At 43.5% G+C, this 25,302-nt stretch overlaps 1 protein-coding gene across 1 annotated transcript in view; it reads left to right on the top strand.

Moving 5' to 3' along the window:
- npc1 (Niemann-Pick disease, type C1) overlaps positions 1 to 24,240 on the top strand; it is a 28,093-nt gene extending 3,853 nt beyond the window's left edge. The window contains exons 2-25 of the mRNA XM_024435942.2: positions 3,117 to 3,245; positions 3,406 to 3,512; positions 3,737 to 3,900; positions 5,567 to 5,734; positions 6,754 to 7,003; positions 7,112 to 7,194; positions 7,338 to 7,708; positions 7,931 to 8,157; positions 8,356 to 8,456; positions 8,861 to 8,963; positions 9,077 to 9,266; positions 9,626 to 9,808; positions 9,960 to 10,074; positions 12,119 to 12,246; positions 14,530 to 14,664; positions 14,803 to 14,892; positions 15,013 to 15,203; positions 15,520 to 15,635; positions 15,829 to 15,958; positions 16,212 to 16,397; positions 20,812 to 21,043; positions 21,231 to 21,344; positions 21,910 to 22,072; positions 22,292 to 24,240. Coding sequence (XP_024291710.1) covers positions 3,117 to 3,245; positions 3,406 to 3,512; positions 3,737 to 3,900; positions 5,567 to 5,734; positions 6,754 to 7,003; positions 7,112 to 7,194; positions 7,338 to 7,708; positions 7,931 to 8,157; positions 8,356 to 8,456; positions 8,861 to 8,963; positions 9,077 to 9,266; positions 9,626 to 9,808; positions 9,960 to 10,074; positions 12,119 to 12,246; positions 14,530 to 14,664; positions 14,803 to 14,892; positions 15,013 to 15,203; positions 15,520 to 15,635; positions 15,829 to 15,958; positions 16,212 to 16,397; positions 20,812 to 21,043; positions 21,231 to 21,344; positions 21,910 to 22,072; positions 22,292 to 22,374 — 3,759 coding nt within the window. The 3' untranslated portion in view covers positions 22,375 to 24,240. The remainder of the gene's footprint in view (positions 1 to 3,116; positions 3,246 to 3,405; positions 3,513 to 3,736; positions 3,901 to 5,566; positions 5,735 to 6,753; positions 7,004 to 7,111; positions 7,195 to 7,337; positions 7,709 to 7,930; positions 8,158 to 8,355; positions 8,457 to 8,860; positions 8,964 to 9,076; positions 9,267 to 9,625; positions 9,809 to 9,959; positions 10,075 to 12,118; positions 12,247 to 14,529; positions 14,665 to 14,802; positions 14,893 to 15,012; positions 15,204 to 15,519; positions 15,636 to 15,828; positions 15,959 to 16,211; positions 16,398 to 20,811; positions 21,044 to 21,230; positions 21,345 to 21,909; positions 22,073 to 22,291) is intronic.
- Positions 24,241 to 25,302: the final 1,062 nt, after the last annotated feature.

The following is a 25,302-nucleotide window of genomic DNA, read 5'->3' as shown; positions in this document are numbered from 1 at the left end:
CAGCCGGTTATGAGTAAAGTAGGCAATTTAACATGGGTGTAATGGGAGTACCCTACTCGGAGGCGTGTTCACATTAAGACATGACTCGCTGTATCTATCTATGGCTACATTAGTTGTCATATTAACAACGGGTGTGTATGCAGTGGAGTAGGCTCAGCAGTGTGAACAAGGCTTTAGACTAGGCGGAGCACAGCCAAGGTCTGGTCACAGAAAAGGCACTAAATAAGTGCATTAAAGTCTTCAAACACACCCTTCCTTTAAATGCCAGTTTAATAACTCATAAGAGACCTGTTGGAAATAATTTAACAGTAGCAACACATTAGTGAGTTCAGTCTAGTCCTAGAGTGCATCTTACTGTGATTTACTTGAAACCCCTGACCGTGACAATAAGGGAACCAACCAAGTCTGTCGAGTGACCTATGCAAAAGAAACAGGGCACAGTGTGTACTGTACATTATCAGTCTGAAAGAAACTGAAAGAAACTTGTTTGGAAGTCAACCATCGAAAGAGTAGATTAAAAGGGGAACGCGGAAGACCACAGCACATGTGATTTGTGGAAGTGAAGGTTTTATTTTAGAATCTGAACCACAGGGCCTTTCGATGTGGATAGTAGGCTAATATTACACTCAGACGTGGTATAGCGAAAATAACCCCAAGGTGCACAAGACGTCAGCTCACTTCTGCTTTAATTTAGAATTCAAATGATTTACCCAAATTATATTCTTGCTATCACTTTTTGACAGCAATATTTGATTTGAACGAAACCTTCCATACATATTTGTCCATAGTAGAAGAAGTGCTCAGAATGTGACTTTTTGAACCTGAATGCCAAAACATTCAAGAGATAAAGGTGCTCAAAGGTGACTCCTTTTGCATACCCCACCATACCATGAGACATCCATGTCTTCAGCACTGGAGACGATAAATGGTTGAAATTGATATAATTTAAAAGCTTACAAACAGGGTTGTCAAACTATTTCCTTTCTAGATACATTATTATTATTTTTAAGACACATTATTTTTTTAACCTTTTTTAAATGTCAATTATCAAAAAATGTGTAAACTCAGATTATTTTCATATTCATATGTTGTAGTTTAGACCCTATTTTATATCTGAGGTTTTTGTGTTGTGAGCGCCATTGGTTGAGACAACATGCTCTTGAATACAGGGTGTCGTTTTGGCTGATAAATGTACTAAAATGGGAATATATTTTTAATTTAAACTTTCAAATGGTACCACACAGATGGTTGGAGCTCCAGACATCAGAGAATGTTGACTTGAATGGAAATATCTGTTTTAAATTATACTGTCAATCTTCCATAGGAAAACCTATGTAATTTGACGGTGTGTGGACCGGCAACCATCTTTGAATCCATGAATTCTAGTTGTATGATTTGAAATGACACTCACCCTGTATTCAAGAGCATGTTATGTCTCAACAGATGGCGGGCACAACACAAACTCAGATGCCGTAAAACGGGATATATGCACAAAAAATGCTAAAATGAATTTTAGGTATACAGTGACTTCGGGAAAGTATTCAGACCCCTTCCCCTTTTCGATATTTTGTTACGTAACAGCCTTATTCTAAAATTGATGAAATAAGAAGAAAAATGTCCTCGTCAATCTACACACGATACCGCATAATGACAAAGCAAAAACCATTTTTTTTAGAAATATGGAGATGGGAAAACCTTCCAGAAGGACAACCGTCTCTGCAGCACTCCACCAATCAGGCCGTTATGGTAGAGTGGCCAGACTTAGGAGCTCAGACTGGCGCAAAGGTTCACCTTCCAACAGGACAATTGCGCTAGGCACAGAGCCAAGACAACGCAGGAGTGGCTTCGGGACAAGTCACTGAATGTCCTTGAGGGGCCCAGCCAGAGCCCAGACTTGAACCCGCTCAAACATCTCTGGAGAGACCTGAAAATAGCTGTGCAGCAATGCTCCCCATCCAACCTGACAGAGCTTGAGAGGATCTGCAGAGAATAATGTGAGAAACTCCCCAAATACAGGTGTGCCAAGCTTGTAGCGTCATACGCAAGAAGACTCGAGGCTTTAATCACTGCCAGAGGTGCTTCAACAAAGTACTGAGTAAAGAGTCTGATTGCTTATGTAAATGATATTTCAATTTTATGTTTGATACATTTGCAAAACATAAACTGTTTTTACTTTGTCATTAAGGTGTATTATGTGTAGATTGAGGGGGGGAAAAATATTTTTTATCCATTTTAGAGTAAGTCTAACGTAACAAAATGCAGAAAAAGTCAAGGGGTCTGAATACTTTCCGACTGCACTGTACATGTTTTTAGAATTTACGTTAAAGGTAAAAAAAGGGCATCCATTTAAAAAAAATATATAAAAAAAATTCAATAAAGTATCAAATAGTTTGACAACTCTGTTTGTAAGCTTTTAAATGATATTGATTTCAACCGTTTATCTTCTCCAGTGATGAAGACATGGATGTCTCATGGTATGGTGGGGTATGCAAAAGGAGTCACCTTTGAGCACCTTTTATCTCTTGAAGGTTTTGGCATTCAGGTCCAAAAAGCACTTCTACTATGGACAAATATGTATGGAAGGTTTCATTCGAATCAGAAATATTGCTGTCAAAAAGTGATAGAATTCAAATGATTTACCCAAATTAGATTCTTGCTAAATTAAAGCAGAAGTGAGCTGACATCTTGTGCACCTTGGGGTTATTTTCTCTATACCACATCTGAGTGTAATATTAGCCTACTATCCACCTCGAAAGGCCCTGTCTTTTGGCTTCCAGGTCCAGAAAGTCACTTTCTGACTTCTTCCATTGACCAACATGTATGGAAAGTTTTGTTTAAATGAAATCCTGTCAAAAAGGGATTGAATTCAAATGGATTTACCCATTTGTTGTCTTTAGCGTTCAAACACAGTGGCTACGTGCCTTTTTTTACTTTTACACAGTAGCAACTGATCTCACCAATTCAAATGAACAGAAGGAAACTCGACTAACACTTTCTTGAGGGCCTTCAATGACCGCAACAAAAGCATTGTAAAATGTGCATCCATGGTGCAGCATATGTAGCCTACAGAACAGCAAATTTAAGTTCTGATAAGTAGCCTACCTATCTTCTCTCAGGTTCAAGCCCAGCACTGTGTGTGGTACGGTGAGTGTGGTGAGTCTGACAAGGTCCCGGGGAAGAGGTACAACTGCAACTATACAGGACCACCCATCCCACTTCCAGCAGAGGGCCATGAGCTGCTCACGGTAAGGTTGACCCATGGACGCTTTCTTTGAACGGGTTCTCAAGATGCCTTCTGAAATGACAGTTGACTTACATTGAAATGTGTTCTGTCTCACATGTTTTACTTTCGCAAAACCAAGTTAGATCATGGAAATTATACCGTGTGTCTGTTTTTGTGTGTAGGAGCTGTGTCCAGGCTATGACTATGGGAACCAGAGTCTGTGCTGTGATGTCAAGCAGCTCCAGACTCTGAAAGGGAGCCTTCAGTTGCCCCTACAGTTCCTCTCTCGGTACGTACCATGGTGGCTTTGCAAACGGGACTTTGACGTTACGTGTGCCGTACTTGGACAGACCCCTGTTATAGCTATAGTCTAGCAAGATGCCTTGGCAGTAAGGTAGCTTTGTTGGCATCTTATCATTGTCACCAGTTTCCTTCTAAAGGTCTCTTTATATGTTGATGATGATAATTATAGTAAGCTTCTTTATCCTGACTCTCTATGTTCTCCATCTCCAGATGCCCAGCCTGTTTCTTCAACCTGATGAACCTGTTCTGTGAGCTAACCTGCAGCCCCCTCCAGAGTCACTTTATGAATGGAACCCAGTTCACTAATGACACTGCTGCCAACAAGACCAATGTGGTGGAAGTCCAGTACTACATTGGACAAACATTTGCCAATGGTGAGGGGGCACATTTCCTGGTCCCAGCTCTGTTTGTGCTGTCAGAGCCAACTCCTATGGTCATTATCCAGCTAGTGGGCACAGTCTCTATATCACAGTTTGAGACACACTATATATACAAAAGTATATGTGGACACCCCTTCAAATTAGTGGATTTGGCTTTTTTAGCCACTCCCGTTGCTTACATGTGTATAAAATCGAGCACACATCCATGTAATCTCCATAGAGGAACATTGGCAGAAGAATGGTCTTACTGAAGAGCTTAGTGACTTTCAATGTGGCACCGTCATAGGATGCCGCCTTTCCAACAAGTCAGTTCGTCAAATGTATGCCCTGGTAGAGCTGCCCCGGTCAACTGTAAGTGTTGTTATTGTGAAGTGGAAACCTCTAGGATCTGCAAGGGCTCAGCCGTGAAGTGGTAGGCCACACAAGCTCAAAGAACGGGACCGCCTTGTGCATAAAAATCGTCTGTCCTCAGTTGCAACTCTCACCACCGAGTTCCAAACTGCCTCTGGTAGCAACGTCCGCACAATAACTGTGTCGGGAGATTCATGAAATTGGTTTCAATGGCAGAGCAGCCGCACAAGCCTAAGATCAAGAAATTTGCTACACCTTCAATAACATACACATATTTAGCATATGTGACCAATTACATTTTATTTAAGATCACCATGCGCAATGCCATGCGTCAGCTGGAGTGGTGTAAAGCTCGCCTCCATTGGACTCTGGAGCAGTGGAAACGCGTTCTCTGGAGTGATGAATCATGCTTCACCATCTGGCAGTCTGACGGATTAATCTGGGTTTGGTGTATGCCAGGAGAACGCTACCTGCCCCAATGCATAGTGCCAACTGTAAAGTTTGGTGGATGAGGAATAATGGTCTGGGGCTGTTTTTCATGGTTCGGGCTAGGCCCCTTAGTTTCGGTGATGGGAAATCTTAATGCTACAGCATACAATGACATTCTAGACGATTCTGTGCTTCCAACTTTGTGGCAACAGTTTGGGAAAGGCCCTTTTCTGTTTCTGCATGACAATGCCCTACTGCACAAATCAAGGTCCACACAGAAATGGTTTATTGAGATCGGTGTGGAAGAACTTGACTGGCTTGCACAGAGCCCTGACCTCAACCCCATCAAACACTTTTTGGATGAATTGGAAGGCCGACTGCGAGCCAGGCCTAATCGGCCAACATCAGTGCCCAACCTCACCAATGCTCTTGTGGCTGAATGGAAGCAAGTTCCCGCAGTAATGTTCCAACATCTAGTGGAAAGCCAGAAGAGTGGAGGCTATTATAGAAGCAAATGGGGAACCAACTCCATATTTTAATGCCTATTATTTTGGAATGAGGTGCTCGACGAGCAGGTGTCGACATACTTTTGGGCTTGTAGTATATGCTGACCGAGTAGCAGTGCCAGTGAACATCTTGATAAGTAGATTTCTTCAAACAAATGACTTTCCTTGTATTATGCAATTAGTTGGGTAACTAAGGGTCAGATTAACACCCCTGTGTTGTGGTTCATTTGGCAAAATGCAGTTGAAGGTCACAGCTTGAAGAGTGGAAAAACGCAATCACTTCCCTTGGCTAGCATAACTATTGTTGACTTAATGCTATAGATGTTGGTCTGTGCCAAGGTGATTAATATAATTCTGATTCTCTTTCTTGGCAGCCATGTACAATGCTTGTCAGGATGTCCAGGCTCCCTCCAGTAATGTGAAGGCCTTGTCACTGCTCTGTGGGAAAGATGCCAGTGACTGCAACGCCACCAACTGGATCGAGTACATGTTCGACATCAACAACGGACAGAGTCCCTTCACCATCATTCCTATATTCTCAGGTGAAATTAAGTTAAATGGACAAAAACAGAATATTTGCACTTTGTACATGCAAGGTATGGATGTCCCAACAAGGGTAATCAGATATGTAATTTCACTGTTTGAAAATGTCACTGGTCTCTGTGAAACTACACTGAACAAAAATATAAATGCAACATGCAACAATTTCATTGCTTTTTACTGAGTTACAGTTCATATGAGGAAATCAGTCAATTGAAATAAATGAATTAGGCCCTAATCTATGGATTTCACATGACTGGGAATACAGATACCTTAAAAAAAATGGGCCTCACAATGGGCCTCAGGATCTCATTACGGTATTTTTGTGCGTTCAAATTGCCATTGATAAAATGCTATTGTGTTCGTTGTCCGTAGCTTATGCCTGCCCATACCATAACCCCAACGCCACCATGGCCTCACAACGTTGACATCAGCAAACTGCTTGCCCCATACACGTGGTCTGCGGTTGTGAGGCAGTTTAGACGTACTGCCAAACTTTCTTAAATTACATTGGAGGCGACTTATGGAGAAATTATTATTAGAGAAATGAACATAAAAATTAACTGGCAACAGCTCTGGTGGACATTCCTGCAGTCAGCATGCCAGTTGCACGCTCCCTCAACTTGAGACATCTGTGGCTTTGTTGTGTGACACAACTGCACATTTTTGTGGCCTTTTATTGTCCCCAGCACAAGGTGCACCTGCTTCTTGATATGCCACACCTGTCAGGTGGAGGGATTGTCTTGGCAAAGAGAAATATTCACTAACAGGGATGTAAACAAATTTGTTCACATTTGAGAGAAATAAGCTTTTTGTGCATATGGACTATTTCAGAGATCTTTTATTTCAGCTCATGAAACATGGGGCCAACACTTTACATGTTGCGTTTTATATTTTTGTTCAGTGTATGTAATACGTACATTAACACAATATTGAGTACTTATGCCTAATGCTTTCTTCTTTCGTTTTTAATGATCACAACAAATAACTCAACATCCTCGTACCACCCCCACCTCTACAGACGTGTCAGTATCCGGTATGAGCCCCATGAACAACAAGACATACGACTGTACGGAGGGTCTGGAGGATGGCTCTGGTCCCTGCTCCTGCCAGGACTGTAGCCCGGCCTGTGGCCCCCAGCCTGTCCCCCCTCCCCTGCCCCCACCATGGACCATCCTGGGCATCGGCGCTATGGTCCTCATCATGTGGATCTCCTACATGGCCTTCCTCCTTGTCTTCATGGGAACCGTGATCGGCACCTGGTGCTACAGGTGATAACTGAGGGGCACTGATTTTGGAGCAGAATGTAATGCTTGCCTATTCAGTGCCATTTTGGAGCAGTATGCAATGCTTGTCTCTTTCTCTTATTTCTTATTCAGAAAAAGGAGAATTGAGTCTGAGTATGGCCCAATATTGGACAGCAATAACCCTCACTCTCTGAACAAGGACAGCATTGATCAAGGTACTCTTTTATTTGGCATGAGATCTGACTCTGTCTCATTTTGGAAAATAACCAAGTACAATATTCAGTAAGATACAGCTACAAACCTGTTCTTGCTACGATCTGACCTGTAACCTCCTGTCTTCCCCCTCTCTCTCTCTCAGTGGATGCGTCGTGTGGCGAGACATTGGGCGAGCACTTCGAGAACGCCCTGCGTTACCTCTTTACCCGCTGGGGCTCGTTTTGCGTACGGCAACCCCTCATGGTCATCCTGGGCAGCCTGATCATAGTGGCTGCCTGCTCAGGGGGCCTGGTCTACATGAAGATCACCACAGACCCTGTGGAGCTGTGGTCCTCGCCCAGCAGCCAGGCTAGGCAGGAGAAGGACTACTTTGACAGCCACTTTGGACCCTTCTTCAGGGCAGAGCAGCTCATCATCACCACCACATTGCAGTCAGAATCCTCCTACTCCCCGTACCCCGCGGGGGCTCCCGTGCCCTTCGGAGCCCCCTTGGACAAGGACGTCCTCCACCAGGTGGGTTAGGTAGAGGAACTGGGCTGGGTGGTGATTGATTGATACTTTCAGATGGAATTGTTGTAACATTTACAATGGGATTATTGGTTGTGGACAATATATTCACTCTCTTGTAGACCAATTCAGGAAGGCATCTTTGGGCCTTGCCTTAGTTCTGATGTGACATTTTATAGCTTTAGTTTGTTTTTCTCTCTCAATTTTCCACAATCGCTCATCTCTCAGGTGTTGGATCTCCAGACGGACATAGAGAACATAGTGGCCTCATACGGGGACCAGAAGGTGACCCTAAAGGATATCTGCTTGGCCCCACTGGCCCCATACAACGACAACTGTACCATCCTCAGTGTTCTCAACTACTTCCAGAACAGTCACAAACAGCTGGACCATAGCATAGGAGATTACTTCTACGTCTACGCAGACTACCACACACACTTCCTCTACTGTGTCAGGTGAGTGGCCCTCGGAACACATTCTCTTGTGACATCTGCATCTGGGGAATGCTGCTGAATTCATGAGGTTATACTAGTTGGAGTTCCTCTCCAACTCTCAACTCCTTTCTTGCTCCTCATTTCCCTTCAGCAAGTATATACTCATAGCTGTAAATGGTGAATAGTAGTCATAGATTTGCTCTGTCTCTCCTGTGTCAGTGCCCCAGCGTCCCTCAATGACACCAGTCTGCTCCACGATCCCTGCCTTGGCACCTACGGAGGCCCCATCTTCCCCTGGCTGGTCCTGGGAGGCTATGATGGTGAGGATACATGTACATCATCACACAAAGAAATAGAATGTACTAGTCAGTGGGCAATATACCTTTCTATTTTGTGCTGCTTTTTCTGTGGGTATGTTTGAATTGGGAAAAGCATTTTTAGCACTGACAAGTTAACCTTATTACATAACTCCTTTTATATAGTCAGTTTACGCACAAATGTTTTGTTTTATTTTATAGTTTTTATTATGCAGAGAGACCACATTTTTTGTGGTAATTGGCCTGTGTAGAATTTGGTGTAATTAGCTGTCTCGGACTGTTTGCAGCTTTGAATCTCTTGGATATGCTATCCTTCAGTGTCTTCTGTATTGATTTACTATAGTTTGTCTACTGTCAACACAAATTCCCTGAGCATGACATATTTGCATCTTTCTTCCCCACTGTAGCAACCAACTACAACAACGCCACAGCTCTAGTGATCACGTTCCCTGTCAACAACTACCATAACGACACTGTCAAGCTGGGGAAAGCTCTGGCCTGGGAAAAAGAGTGAGCAATAAGCTCATACTTTTTAGCTATCAACCTTCAGATGCTAGTGTATAGACTAAATTAATTTCATAAGTCAAAAATGGTTTGGTTTTGTGCCATGTCTCTGTTTCCAGATTCATCAGATTCCTGAAGAACTATACAAACCCCAACCTGACCATCTCCTTCAACTCTGAGAGGAGCATTGAGGACGAGATCAACCGTGAGAGCGAAAGTGACCTCAGCACTGTCGTGGTCAGCTATGCTATAATGTTCGTCTACATCTCCCTGGCGCTAGGACATATCCACAGCTTCAGGAGAGTATTGGTTAGTAGTAACTAACTTCAGACATTATAATAGTTTATTTAATTTAGTAAGATGTTCGTCTACATCTCCCTGGCTCTGGGGCATATCCACAGCTTCAGACGAATACAGGTGAGACAACTAACTCACTTTACAATAGTGTATTGTCCAGCTGTTCACCTTGTCACCATTTCCTTTAGTAACATATCTGTTTCATTTGCAAAGGCCATATCGTTTGCGGTGTGAGTTTGTAAAACTAATTTCGAAAGCATTGAGAAGGAATGAACAATGCATCCAGTAACTCAAACGTCAGAAAAATGATGAGTGTCTGCTAAATAACACATTTTAAATGTGAGCAACTCATTGTCTTTGTCCCTTCCCAGGTGGACTCTAAGATCTCCCTGGGCATAGCGGGCATTGTGATCGTGCTGAGCTCAGTAGCCTGTTCTCTGGGCATCTTCAGCTACGCTGGCATCCCTCTCACACTCATCGTCATCGAGGTCATCCCCTTCCTGGTGTTGGCCGTGGGCGTCGACAACATCTTCATCATTGTACAGACATACCAGGTAGGCATTATGCTTGTCTGACTACACTAACCATGATTTATTGGACATAGTTTTGAATACCAGTGTTGACTCTTTTTTTTTTTTTTTTTTTTACACACACACACATACACACTGTATTTACCTCCTGTGTGTGTTGTGTTGTGCTGTGCAGAGGGATGAGCGGATGCCTCATGAAGAGCTGCACCAGCAGATAGGCCGTATCCTAGGAGACGTGGCTCCAAGCATGTTCCTCTCCTCCTTCTCTGAGACCGTGGCTTTCTTCCTAGGTATGAGAATGACCTGTAACTAGGGCTGTTACGGTGACCATATTACCGTTCATATCCCCGAGCTGACAAGGTACAAATCTGTCGTTCTGCCCCTGAACAGGCAGTTAACCCACTGTTCCTAGGCCGTCATTGAAAATAAGAATCTGTTCTTAACTGACTTGCCTAGTTAAATAAAGGTAATATCGAATCAAACACTTCAAAGAAGCCCTTGAGCTCATGTTGCGCAACATTTTCAATTGAGTGAAGGCCTCTACTAAAAATACGTGGATCCCATCAGCTTTCTATAGGCTAGGCCTTGCTGGCATGACAATTAACCATGGGAAAGCATCTTCCATTTGCTATTTTGGTGCAGAGATTGTTCAAAATAGCCACCTTGATGACAGCTTTGCACACTCTTGGCATTCTCTCAACCAGCTTCACCTGGAATGCTTTTCCAACAGTCTTGATTGAGTTCCCACATATGCTGTGCACTTGTTGGCTTATTTTCCTTCACTCATCCTAAACCATCTCATTGGTTTGAAGTCGTGTCTTTGTTGAGACCGGGTCATAATTCATCACACTCCTTCTTGGTCAAATAACACTTACACAGCCTGGAGGTAGCTCATTGTCCTGTTGAAAAATAAATGATAGTCCCACTAAGCGCAAACCAGATGGGGTGGTGTATTTCTGCAGAATGCTGTGGTACCAATGCTGGTTTAGTGTGCCCTGAATTCTAAATAAATCAGACCGTGTCACCATTAAAGCACTATCACACCAACTCTATGCTTCACGGTGGGAACCACACATGCAGAGATCATCCATTCACCTACTCTGCGTCTCACAAAAACACGGCGGTTGGAAGCAAAAATCTCTAATTTGGTAAACTTGTGCTATGAGGGATAGTAGATTGACATAGGCTAGTACTTTTTCTGTTTGTTAGGCCTACTCATCATGTTAGCTGACGAAAAGTAAATGTGGCAGTTCTTCCAATGTCTTCAATATGCGCCTCAGAATTGGATAAGGACGCAAGTGTCTGACCCGATCACGTGACGGAATGCCATGTGATTGAGATGTGCTTCGGAGCATGCAGGGAGAAGGGAATTAGAGTTATTACGTTCAGCCCAGGGACACAACGGCCACTGGCCGCAAAAGGCCTAGACTTTTTGTCAGGGGGCAATATGGCCACACAAAGGGGCTTCCGCCGAGAAATTTGAGGCATTTATCAAGTGCTTGTCAAATTGTGAATGAAAGACTGATTAAGTGTGTACAGCCTGCACTTAAAACGAAGCAGAGTTCATGCACCTTTTTTCATTAGTCGCATCATGCATCCTTAGACTGTAGTAAAAAAATCAAAACATGTAACCCAACGTTTGTGTCACAACTGAAGTTCCATAAATAACTCTAAATTAAGCATACAGGAGTACCTGTTTCTTTGTTAACCGCTTAACACAGAATACCTACATGTCATTTGGAGAAAATGTCCTTTCTATTTTATTTGTCTTTGTTCAATTGTGTTCTTACTATAAAATAATGCCACTGTATTTGTGACCGCTACAGCCCTACCTGTAACCTTCAATCACTTAACGCAGGTAGCCTAGCATGAGTGTGTTGGGCCAGTAACCGAAAGGTTACTAGTTCGAATCCCTGAGCTGACAATGTGCAAAATCTGTTGACGTGCCATTGAGCAAGGCACTTAAACCCTAATTGCTCCATGGTCGCCGTTGATAATGGCAGATCCTGGCTCTGACGCCACTCTGAGGGTTTCTCAGGGAGAGATGGGATATAAAAAAATTAAAACTATTTCCAATTCACACGTGTATTAATACACATGTACATGTCTAAAATAGGACAAATATAAGCAACCATCAAATTACAATTATCATACATTATACAACAATCAAACATATATTGTATAATGTAGCCAAGTAGTATGTCTCAACACACTAGATGTAGATAATTGAAGATGTCAGCTAGGTCCTTTCTATGGATTTCAGTATTGACTGCAAATGTTTTGTAACCACAATCTTTAGTCTGTCAATGAGTGAACGACTATTTTCTTCTCCAGGGGCCCTGTCCACTATGCCAGCGGTGCGGACCTTCTCCCTGTTTGCTGGGTTAGCTGTGTTCATTGACTTTCTGCTACAGATCAGCTGCTTCGTCAGCCTGCTGGGCCTGGATGCCAAGAGGCAGGAGGTGAGGCGCATGGACATTACAACCAGTAAATAGTGATAGTGCTGACGTGACTATGGAAAACTCCCAATGGCGTATGAAGCCGGAGGTATTTGAATTTGAAGCGTGCCATGTTGCTGAATAGGTCTAAATGGCACAAAAAAATCACCAAGGGGCATGGTGAAAGTGGCTGTAACTAGCAAAGGATCATGGTCGGCGTAGTCATTTTCATCCTGCCTGAGAGAGTCAACCTAGTTTTAATGTATATGAACCTGATGCTAGCCTACTGTTAAACCATTGCGTCCGAAGATTAATTTGAAAGTTGACCGTTACCTAAAACTTAGCCAGGTTAACATTGGAAAACAACACGGACAGCAAATACTAACTATGATAATCAGAATTATGGTTGATTTATTGCAAAAAAGGAAAATGAAGACTCTTTCCATTGACGATTAGTACAGTTAAATACAGAACATGCCGGCATGGTGACTCGCATTGTAAAATCAAACTCAAATTTGCGCAAAATTAATAAGTACCCTATCTAGTCTAGGTATCATGTGGCCATGGGCCTTCCACCGGGAAAGGAAAAGTGAATGGGCTACCATCACAACAACCCATCCCAACTCGGTAAGGCTAGATTGGATTGCCCCATGAGAAAAGAGTGGACTACACATACATTATCTTGATTCTGTATTTTTATATGATTGTAGACTTCTTTATCATTTGTGCAACTGCATCATTATGTCATCATAAAGAATGACCTCAGACATACGATGTACACTGAGTGGACAAAACATTAAGGACACCTTCCTAATATTGAGTTGCACACCCCCCTTTTTGCCCTCAGAACAGCCCAAATCATTTAGGGGCATGAACTCTCTAAGGTGTCGAAAGCGTTCGACGGGGATGCTGGCCCATGTTGACTCCAATACTTCCCATAGTTGTGTCAAGTTGGCTGGATGTCCTTTGGGTGGTGGAACATTCTTGATACACACAGGAAACTGTTGAGCTTGAAAAAGCCAACAGCGTTGCAGTTCTTGACACACTCACTGGTGCGCCTGGCCCCTACTACCATACCCTGTTCAAAGGCACATAAACCCTGTCATACGGTCATCCTCTGCTCTCCACTCTGTCATCCTCTGTCAGCCCCATAGACTTTGGTCAGCACCTCCATCTCCACTTGACAGGCTTGTTGACTTTGCTCTCATCTGGATAATAATATATTTGATTTTAAGAGCTTTTCAAGACATCCAAAGTCACTTTACATACACAAGAAAATCAGCAGGATAAAAAGCAAGAAAATCACACAACAGGTAAATACAACTACACTAACCGTGATGACAGGCTAACCGTGATGACAGGCTAACCGTGATGACAGGCTAACCGTGATGACGTTTGAACTAGACAGAGAATAAAAGCACAGCACAAAACACACCCTTAGGTGCACATGCATGAGGGCGGGAGCCTCGTAGCCTGCCGGCCCGTGATTGGTCTGTGTCAGCACGCATTGTAAATGTCAGCATTTACAACTGCGACCTGGCCAAAACAGTGTGACAAAAGCAACAACACAGAGTTACACATGGGATAAACAAACATACAGTCAATAACACAATAGAAAAATCTATGTACAGTGTGTGCAAATGAAGTAAGGCAATAAATAGGCCAATAGTTGCAAAGTAATTACAATTTAGTAATTTACACAAGTGATATACAGTGGTGAGAACAAGTATTTGATACACTTCCGATTCTGCAGGTTTTCCTACTTACAAAGCATGTAGAGGTCTGTAATTTTTTATCATAGGTACACTTCAACTGTGAGAGACGGAATCTAAAACAAAAATCCAGAAAATCACATTGTATGATTTTTAAGTAATTAATTTGCATTTTTGCGGACGCTTTCCAATCTTTAGGAATCTGAGACTATACGAAAGAGGTTGAACAGACTAGTAATAAGGTTTGCGACAATGGCGGTGGATCATTTTAGGAAGAGAGGGTCGAGATTGTCTAGCCCAGCTGATTTGTAGGGATCCAGATTTTTCAGATCGAGACACTGGAGTCTAATATGGAAGTAAATTCTCAATACCTGTTTTACTAATTGGGTCCTTGGGGCCTTCTCCTGTATTCGTAACCACGTGGGAGGTTGGAATTTACCAGTTGTGAAGTTATAAATACCAGTTGGATGCATTTACATGCTTTCAAATGGTTGAGAAACCAGTCGGTAATTTTTGGAGCCATTGTTGACTAGCGTTAACGCAATAACTTGTATCATTCTCTTGTGCTTCAAGAATGAACATGTTATGTTGCCAGGAGAATCGTCTGGACATTATGTGCTGTGTGAAGCTGCCAGAGGGGAAGGAGGGGAAGACTGATGGCTTCCTCTTCCGCTTCTTCAAGAATATCTACGCCCCCTTCATCCTCAAGGAGTGGGTCAGACCCATAGTGGTGAGTAGATCTACGCCCTCTTCATCCACAACGAGTGCTGGTACTCAGATTTGAATGTAAATGTACAATAGAGCCAGCATTTAAGCCAACAGTTGATGTACACACAGTGCGTCTTTAATGTCTCCTCTTCTTGGACAGGTGGCTGTGTTTGTGGGACTGCTGTCCTTCAGTATTGCTGTCACCAATAAGGTAGAGATTGGACTGGACCAGAAGCTCTCCATGCCTGATGTAAGTATGTCTAACCCCACCAGCCCCACTCAGTGGGCTAATGACGTTTGGTGTTGTGCTCTTAGTTTTGATACATTGGATCATGCTGGACATCTCTCTATTGAATCTCCCATCCTATAGGACTCGTACGTGCTGGACTACTTTAAGAACCTGAGTACGTACCTCCACACGGGTCCTCCGGTCTACTTCGTGGTGGAGGATGGCCATGACTACCTGAGTCTGGAGGGCCAGAACTCTGTGTGTGGAGGGGTGGGCTGCAACAATAACTCTCTGATCCAACAGGTCTACACAGCATCTCTCATTAGCAACTAGTGAGTGACACACACACCGCCTCCCTTACAGCAACTAGTGAGTGACACACACACTCACACACCGCCTCCCTTACAGCAACTAGTGAGTGAAGCAACAGCAAACCCCTCCCCCCCATCCACTCTTACCTTTGGACTGCATGTTGACATCAGTATTATGCTGTGAAGTCAGTCTAGCTCAAACAGGGTGACTATAACTGCTGTTGTTATGGCAGTGAACTCATTGACAAATACCTTCTTGTTTGAAGGAATTATGAGACTTTCTTGAATATCTTCCAATAGAAAAGGATCAAATACTCTCCATGTTATTGTCCCCCAGCACCACTATAGGATTTAACCCGTCGTCGTGGCTGGATGATTACTTTGACTGGGTCAAGCCTCAGTCCACCTGTTGTAGATATTACAACTCTTCTGGGGCCTTCTGCAATGCCTCAGGTAACACACACACACACACACAATGAAGCTATTACAACTCTTCTGGGGCCTTCTGCAATGCCTCAGGTAACACACACACACACACACACACAATGAAGATATTACAACTCTTCTGGGGCATTCTGCAATTTTCTTTGTAATTTGATGTTATAAAAAGATTGTATTGAAGTACCTATTTGTCTACTCTCATCAGTGGTGGACACGTCGTGTGTGCATTGCCGCCCCATGACCCCCAGTGGGAAGCTGAGGCCTACGGAACAGGACTTCATGAACTTCCTCCCCATGTTCCTGTCAGACAACCCTAACGTCAAGTGTGGGAAAGGGTAATTATTGTGTCTCTCTGGCAATCCAGGTATGGCTCATAATGGATTGTGTGTTGAGAAGTATTGGATGTGGGGTTTGAGTTGATGGTAAACCACTCGTCTGAATCTTTACTTTTCACTTTTCACCACAGCTCTGATAGAATTGTCTATGAACGCTTACATTTCCAAATGAATCATTCAGTTTAAGGGAATTGAAATTCCTTTTAACTGAATTACTCTTTCTGTCTCTAACTTGGTCTTTGTGGTCCTGTAGTGGTCATGCGGCCTACAGTTCAGCGGTGGTTCTAAAGGGGAACGCCACGTCTGTGGGGGCCACCTACTTCATGACCTACCACACCATCCTCAAGGACTCACCTGACTTTATAGATGCCATGAAGATGGCCCGTGTGCTGGCTGACAACATCACAACCGCCATGGGACACAAAGTCTTCCCCTACAGGTAAACTAGGCTAACTCCTATGTTAGTTAAGGATTCCTGTTATCTCACTCAAATAGGAGTTATTATCTGCTCCAGTGTTGTTTCCATATCACCCTCACTTAAAAGGGTGAGGCTTTTCCTGCAAAGGATCAGTATCACTGGCTTACCTGTTGCTATAAAAGTCACTGGTAAAATCTTGCAGGTTGACAATAATTGTCCTTTTATTGTCATGAGTCTTGTCCTGGAGGCAGAACTGGGTGATTTCTCCTTAGGTAAACCAGCTGTGAAGTCAAAGTTGGCTATATTGTAACAATTCATAAAAACAAAAATTGGTATTTTGGTTAGGGTTAGCATAGCTCTCAAACTCTAGGTGGCATTCTGCCTTCTCCCTACAGTTTCAGCCCTCCGCTTCACCCACGATTGGCTCATGTGAACTACAATCTCGCCCCTGTGTTATGTTTAGAAACGTCAGTAATCATCGCTTGCGATACGGCTTTCGAAACATATGGCCCTTTCATCAGCGAGAAAAAATCTAATAAAGATACACTTACTGTAACAGTTACAGATCCGTACAGCTGTGGAGCCTCCAAGCTACACTTCTTTCCCAGTTATGCTTCCACACAGTTGTTCGGAGCACACTAAATAGATAATTAGCACAGGTGGTCGCCTCTGTCTTCCATCTGTCTTCCGTAAACAAATGCTGTAACATGGAGATATGGCCAGGTGGGAACCCTACAATGGTGTATTAATGAACCTTTTTTAAATGATTATTATTTCTCGCTGCTATGAATGATAAGGTCCCTGTACCGCAAGCGGTCCGTGTTAATGTTTAGACCTAACATAACTCCACCGTACAGAAAACGCCTTCTTCCAATTAGTTTTATGTGTAATGTAATAGAACTGAGAGTCAAAGGTCAGCAGTTTGGTTAAGTTTAAAATCAGATTGAACGACTTTGTGGCTGTGCTAGCTAGTGATCACTCTGCATAGCTGCCACCAGAACAAGATTCATGATGAAAAACTCTAACCTGCTAAAATGTTCTCGCATGAGGAGAAACTATTGTCACTAGTGGGATAGATGCTCACTGTTTCTGAGTTCTTGATTTATCTTGCTAAATGAACCGGCTCTGAAAGCTGTTACATTTTGTGGTCTCTTAGGACTCAAAGTCCAGGGTCTTTGTTCCTTAAAATAACCATAAAAGAAGTTAGTCAGACTTAGATAACTCATAACATGTTGTTATGGCTGCCATTGTAACACAGTTTTTCTCTTGTTTGACCTTGACATCTAAGTTTTTTTTATGGCCACTCCTGTTTATATTTACTACACTTCCTGTTTTAAGGGTTAGAGAGGGGTTGTATAGTGCATTTATTTTTAGCGCGCACTGCGCCCGGCCCGCCACAGGAGTCGCTGGTGCGCGATGAGACAAGGATATCCCTACCGGCCAAACCCTCCCTAACCCGGACGACGCTAGGCCAATTGTGCGTCGCCCCACCCACGGACCTCCCGGTCACGGCCGGCTGCGACAGAGCCTGGGCGAGAACCCAGAGACTCTGGTTGCACAGCTAGCGCTGCTATGCAGTGCACTAGAGCACTGCGCCACCCGTATAGTGCATTTAAACACAGCATCGACCTAGAGTTTTCATCTGTATTCTTCGAAGCTGGTTACATTCCACGACAGACTGAGGCTGGCACTAAGACAGCATTGAATGAGCTGTTTTCCGCCATAAACAAAAAAGAAAATGCTGACCCAGAGGCGGCGCTCCTAGTAGCAGGGGACTTTAATGCAGGAAAACTTAAATCCGTTTTACCAAATTTCTATAAGCATGTTAAATGTACAACCAGAGGGGAAAAAAACTCTAGACCACCTTTACTCCACACACAGAGAAGCCCCCCTTGCCCTCCATCTGGCAAATCTGACCATAATTCCATCCTCCTGATACCTGCTTACAAGCAAAAAGGCAGGAAGCACCAGTGACTAGATCAATAAAAAAGTGGTCAGATGAAGCAGATGCTAAGCTACAGGACTGTTTTGCTAGCACAGACTGGAATATGTTCCGGGATTCCTCCGATGGCATTGTGGAGTACACCACTTCAGTCATTGGCTTCATCAATAAGTGCATGGCATCGTCCCCACAGTCACCTGTACGTACATACCCCAACCAGAAGCCATGGATTATAGGCAACATCCGCACTGAGCTAAAGGCTAGAGCTGCCGCTTTCAAGGAGCGGGACTCTAACCCGGAAGCTTATAAGAAATCCCGCTATGCCCCCCGACGAACCATCAAACAGGCAAAGCGTCAATACAGGACTAAGATCGAATCCTAATACACCAGCTCTGATGTTCATCGGATGTGGCAGGGCTTGCAAACCATTACAGACTACAAAGTGAAGCGCAGCCGAGAGCTGCCCAGTGACACGAGCATACCAGACAAGCTAAACTACTTCTATGCTCGCTTCGAGGCAAATAACACTGAAACATGCATGAGAGCACCAGCTGTTCTGGAAGACTGTGTGATCACGCTCTTCACAGCCGATGTGAGTAAGACGTTTAAACAGGTCAACATTCTCAAGGCTGCAGGGCCAGACGGATTACCAGGACGTGTACTGTGAGCATGCGCTGACCAACTGGCAAGTATCTTTACTGACATTTTCAACCTCTCCCTGTCCGAGTCTGTAATACCAACATGTTTTAAGCAGACACCATAGTGCCTGTGCCCCAGAAAACTAAGGTAACCTGCCTAAATAACTACTGACCCGTAGCACCCACGTCTGTAGCCATGAAGTGCTTTGAAAGGCTGGTCATGGCTCACGTCAACACCATTATCCCAGAATCCCTTGACCCACTCCAATTTGCATACCGCCCCAACAGATCCACAGATGGATGCCATCTCTATTGCATTCCACACTGCCCTTTCCCACCTGGACAAAAGGAACACCTATGTGATAATGCCATTCATTGACTACAGCTCAGCGTTCAACACCATAGTGCCCTCAAAGCTCATTAATGATCTAAGGACCCTGGGACTAAACACCTCCCTCTGCAACTGGATCCTGGACTTCCTGACAGGCCACCCCCAGGTGGTAAGGGTAGGTAACAACACATCTGCCACGCTGATCTCAACACAGGGGCCCCTCAGGGGTGTGTGCTCAGTCCCCTCCTGTACTCCCTGTTCACTCATGACTTCATGGCTAGGCATGACTCTAACACCATTAAGTTTGCCGATGACACAACAGTGGTAAGCCTGCGCACTGACAAAGATGAGACGGCCTATAGGGAGGAGGTCAGAGACCTGGCCGTGTGGTGCCAGGACAACAACCTCTCCCTCAACGTGATCAAGACAAAGGAGGTGATTGGGGACAGGAAAAGGAGGACCGAGCAAGCCCCCATTCTCGATGGGGCTGCAGTGGAGCAGGTTGAGAGCTTCAAGTTCCTTGGTGTCCACATCATCAACAAACTAACATGGTCCAAGCACACTAAGACCGTCGTGAAGAGAGCACGACAAGGAGACTGAAAAAATTTGACATGGGTCCTCCGACTTCTCAAAAGGTTCTACAGCTTCAACATCGAGAGCATCACTGCCTGGTATGGCAACTGTTCGGCCTCCGACCGCAAAGCACTACAGAGAGGGTAGTGCGAACGGCCCAGTACATCACTGGGGCCAAGCTTCCTGCCATCCAGGACCTCTATACCAGGTGGTGTCAGAGGAAGGCCCTAAAAATTGTCGGACTCCATCCACCCTAGGTCATAGACGGTTCTCTCTGCTACCGCATGGCAAGCGGTACCGAAGTGCCAAGTCTAGGTCCAAGAGGCTTCTAAACAGCGTCTAACCCGAGCCATAAGACTCCAGAACAGCTAATGAAGTGGCTACCCAGACTATTTGCATTGCTCCCCCCCTCTTTTACACCTCTGCTAGTCTCTGTTGTTGTCATCTATGCATAGTCACTTTAACTCTACCTACATGTACATATTACCTCAACCGGTGCTCCCGCACATTGACTCTGTACCGGTTCCCCTCTGTATATAGTCTCGCTATTGTTATTTTACTACTGCTCTTTAATTACTTGTTACTTTTATTTGTTATACTTATCCCAATTTTTTTTTGAACTGCACTGTTGATTAGGGGCTCATAAGTAAGCATTTCACTGTAAGATCTACACCTGTTGTATTCGGCGCATGTGACTAATATAATTTCATTTGATTTGAAAGGCCAGTCTGAAAGGTGAAATCTATGTATTCTGGCCGGTCAAATGCCCTGTTTTTTGTTTTTTGATGCTTCTTTGTCATCTTTTTTTAGTGTTGTGAGTGGCCACAACTAGGGCAATGAATGTTGTTCCTTTTTAAATACACACTTCACAACATGTAGCTTTCTACATCCTGTAATACGGTCATGTTGAATTAGTTTAGTCTTCAATTGTAACCGTTATTTTCCCTCCAGTGTGTTCTACGTGTTCTATGAGCAGTACCTGACCATAGCCTACGACACGGTCTTCCAGCTGGGCGTGTCGCTGGTGGCCATTTTTGTGGTTACCACAGTGCTGCTGGGCTTTGAGCTGTGGTCAGGAGTGCTGGTCAGCATCACCATCGCCATGATCCTGGTCAACATGTTCGGGGTCATGTGGCTCTGGGACATCAGCCTCAATGCTGTGTCCCTCGTCAACCTTGTCATGGTGAGTGAAGAAACAGGCTAATAGCAGCTGGTTTTAACATCATGTCTTCCTGTAACTTGGCATATTTCAGTTGTTTTTGGTAGTCATTTTTTATTGCCACATTTTGACACCAAGAGGATGCAGAGAACTCTTTGTTGTGGACACAGCCCAGTATTCCCAGTCTATTAATTGTTTGTGTGTGTTGCAGAGCTGTGGTATCTCTGTGGAGTTCTGCAGTCACATAGTGAGGGCCTTCTCCATCAGTGTGAAGAGTACCAGGGTGGAGAGGGCTGAGGAGGCTCTGGCCCACATGGGCAGCTCAGTAAGTACAGGGGTTTATTCATTAGTTGGATTCCATTGCAAAATGTTTTGTCTGTAAAACGGTTTGCAACTTAAACGATTGTTTTGATAGGACAAATTCCGGTAGGTCCCTCCATGTTGTGTTCTGTTTGCTTCCGTGTGGTATCTGGAGTAAACGGTAAAGTGTTTAGGTTGCAAGACTGTTTGCACCAGACAAAATGTTTTGCAACGGAATAGGACTAATGAATAGACCTCAGCTCTACTTTTGTAGTTCACCACAGACTGGAACGCTGTATTCTGTCCATAGAAATGTCACACTGTCTGAATATTTTTTTTTTAAGAAAAGCATTTAGTTCATCCTTTGCCCAATAATTCTGAAATAGCAGTATATCTGACATGCAAAAATAGTATTGCAAAATGAACTGTGGAGTAAAATTGAATTCTTGGCATGAATGGAATATCTAGAAAAGTAGAAATGACTTCCTTGTTTTACTCAGGTTTTTAGAAACTGGTTATTTTACTCATTATTGACTGGAGGGAATGCTGACCAGCAGAATATAACTAAACCATGGCTCCTCTTCTCCCAGGTGTTCAGTGGCATCACTTTGACTAAGTTTGGAGGCATCCTGATCCTGGCTCTGTCCAAGTCCCAGATCTTCCAGATCTTCTACTTCCGCATGTACCTGGCCATGGTGCTGCTGGGGGCCACGCACGGACTCATCTTCCTCCCTGTGCTGCTCAGCTATGCAGGTACGCATGGTGTGGTTTGTGTGGCCTTTCACCTCACATATAATTCCCCTTCCTAACAGCACACTATAGCACTTCTCTAAGCTCACTAGCACCCTCTAGCAACAAAAGGAAGTGTGCCTTGAAATTAAGGTTTGCTTAACACCGGAGTATGTTGTGCCTCCCAAAAGTCTTTAACGATTATGCCTTTGAAAAAATGACACCATCTGTCTCTCGCCTCAGGTCCTTCGGTGAACAAGGCCAAGGTGTTTGCAGCCAACAAACGCTACGCCGGCACAGAAAGGGAACGCCTCCTCAACTTCTAGAGACAGGACAATGGTATGAACCAACTAACCAGTCTGTCTGGTCTGGGAGAGACTGTGTGGGGTGACTCAGTGCGACAGGAGCAGCTGTTTCTATGATTATTGATACACTCATCAACCATTCACTACGCAGCATATCGCAGGGATGCAACTCAGGAATAACAGTGTGTGGTGTCTGTCAGAGGCCTTCTCAAATGCTTCTTTTCGCCAATTTAATTCTCAAGGGCAATTCTGGGTGTTATGCAATAGTGCACACAGTGGCAAATGTTTTGCAACTGAAGTCCAGGGCCTGTATTCACAAAGCATCTCAGAGTAGCAGTACTGATTTTAGGATCAGTTTAGCCTTTTAGATCACAATGAACAGGATTACATTGACAGGTGGGAGCTGGTCCTAGATCAAAATCATCAAATGTTATTAGTCACATGCTCCGAATACAACAGGTGTAGTAGACCTTACCATGAAACACTTACTTACAAGCCCTTCACCAACAATGCAGTGTTAAGAAAATATTTACTAAATAAACTAAAATAAAAACACACTAAAATAACAATACTGAGGGGGTACCGCTACCGAGTCAATGTACAGGTTAGTCGAGGTAATTTGTACATGTAGGAGGGTTAAAGTGACTGCATAGATAATAAACAGCGAGTAGCAGCAGTGTCAAAATAATCACTATTCCTACTCTGAAGACGCTTTGTGGGCCCAGGTAGTCCCTCCCTGTTTTTGTCCCTTTTTTCTGTTTGGTGTCAAATGAACACAACTAATTTCAGTAACCTAGAATACCCCCCTACATCAACAGCAATACGATGATGTATACTGTTCTCTCTCAACACAGTGTGACATTAGGAGCAACTTCAACTCCCACAACCTTCTAGTTTGGATAATAATACCGATGCTACCCTTTAGTTTATTTTGGGGATCAATAGTTGTGAAACCAGCCAGTGTTTTTTTGTATTGGGATTAGCTAATTACTATGTGTAAAGACAGTGATATATGCGAAGGTTGACTTCTCTGAGGATAGCTATTTGATATGACGAATCATTGATGTATACTGTACCGATTTACACTGTAATGTAACTAATAATGAAAAAATATTTAAAGAAAAAATTAACCTTGGATGTGTTGGTAATCCACACAGAAACACAATAACTATAATTCTGTAATTATATTTCTATGATTCCACAGTTACTGAACACTTTACCAGTTGGATTGAGGTCATTTTATTAATGTTATAATAACAATATTGTGTGACACTGTATTCCTATAGCCAGGGGTCCGTATTCACAAAGCGACTCAGAGTAAGAGTGCTGATCTCGGATCAGGGTCCCCTTGTCTATTTAAATATGATCGAAAAAGCAGAACTGATTCTAGATCAGTGAATACGGGCCCAGAGGTTAGTCTAAGTACTAAGGTTTTCTAGGCCAAGGAGTACAGTAGTTATTCATTCTTTTCTTTTTTTGACATTGTAGTGAGCTTGGGCTGACTCCCTGTTTTGAAGTGATGTTTTTGCTTACAGTTAAGGTTAGTGTCCAGTTGTCTGTAGTACTTCAGAATGTAAGGCTGAGCCTAGATATTAACGTAATGGCTTTATAGGGCAACTAGTGGCTCTAAATGTTTGTGACAGACATGCTTTTTGACAATGTTGTGCATTGGTGCTGGAAAGGAGATGCACAATGTTGTAATATTGTAACCAGTCTTGAATGAAAATCTTAATTTTTAACTATTTTATTGTGTGGGCTGCATTGCAACTCGGTCTTGACAGATGAAATGTAATGTGCAGTAGAACCTCCTAGTGATGTTGTGGAAAAGATGCACCACTATAGAATTCTCTGATTTTGAAGGGGGGGGGAATAAATTACTTACTAATATCTCATGTGTGCCTTATTTGAGTAACCTCACACAATAGAATAGATATTCACAAGAAACAGCTTGGTTGATGGTTGTTATGTACAAAGTGACCACATTGTGGAGCCAGATATCATAGTAGCTGTGTCTGGAACTACCTCTCCCGACTAATGGTGTTGACCTATTTTTTTTCATCAGTCTGTAAGGCTACAGTGGTTGTTATGCAGTATTTCCTCACTTCAGGTGGATGTGGTCTAACATGGTAGTTTCAATGCTTTACATTTACTGCCAATTTGAGGGCTCACGTTTATTTTTTCTGTCTTGTGGTTGTGAGACATGAGTATTTTAAAGATGATTCATATTTGTCCGGTATTTTAAAACCCAATAACCATTTCTAACAATATGAACTTCGAACTTCACCCACAGTGTGTCTACTTCCATGTCCCACATTGAACCTAATATCCTAACTGGAATCGGCTACCAAACTGAGGACTGATGGTTTGCAACAGTGTCAACTCTCTTTCTGTCCTGACTTGGCAAGTGCCTTAACAGCCTTGTCATACAGACTGCCACTTCATCATTTATTCATCCATTTCCTCTCTCATCGTTTGGGCTGTTCATTGAATCTGGCGGGGATTAAAATATTAATTTCCCCCTGGCTGGGGCTGTGGGGGGCAGGAGAGGGTCGGAGGGGAACACAGACTAATAATATATGTAGGAGAGTGGAACAGAGGGGAGGGGGGGTGGTGGTGTGTGTATGTAGGCCCTGTGTGGCTCACCTCTCCCTGGACCCCTGACCCAGACACTGCTGTTTTATGAATAAGAACATGGCTGTCATCTACAGATGATTTGCCATTGCTGACATTTCAGCAGCTGGTTTTCTCCAGGTTGCAAATCACATGCCAGAGATTAGGTTTTGCATTATTTTATGTAAACTGTTTATTTGAATAGAGACAGCTACACTGAATTATTGAATGCCAGATACTGTACATTACACCATGCTTTTACTTATTTATAGCATCAGTCCCTCAATCAGCTTAAGAAATTAGAATATCGGAGGAGGACGCATGACTTTCAACCTTCCA

The sequence above is a fragment of the Oncorhynchus tshawytscha genome, linkage group LG10 (assembly GCF_018296145.1).
Source record: "Oncorhynchus tshawytscha isolate Ot180627B linkage group LG10, Otsh_v2.0, whole genome shotgun sequence".
Lineage (NCBI taxonomy): Eukaryota > Metazoa > Chordata > Actinopteri > Salmoniformes > Salmonidae > Oncorhynchus > Oncorhynchus tshawytscha.
Note: the sequence above shows the minus strand (reverse complement) of the source record. Positions and strands in the feature narration are given on the sequence as shown.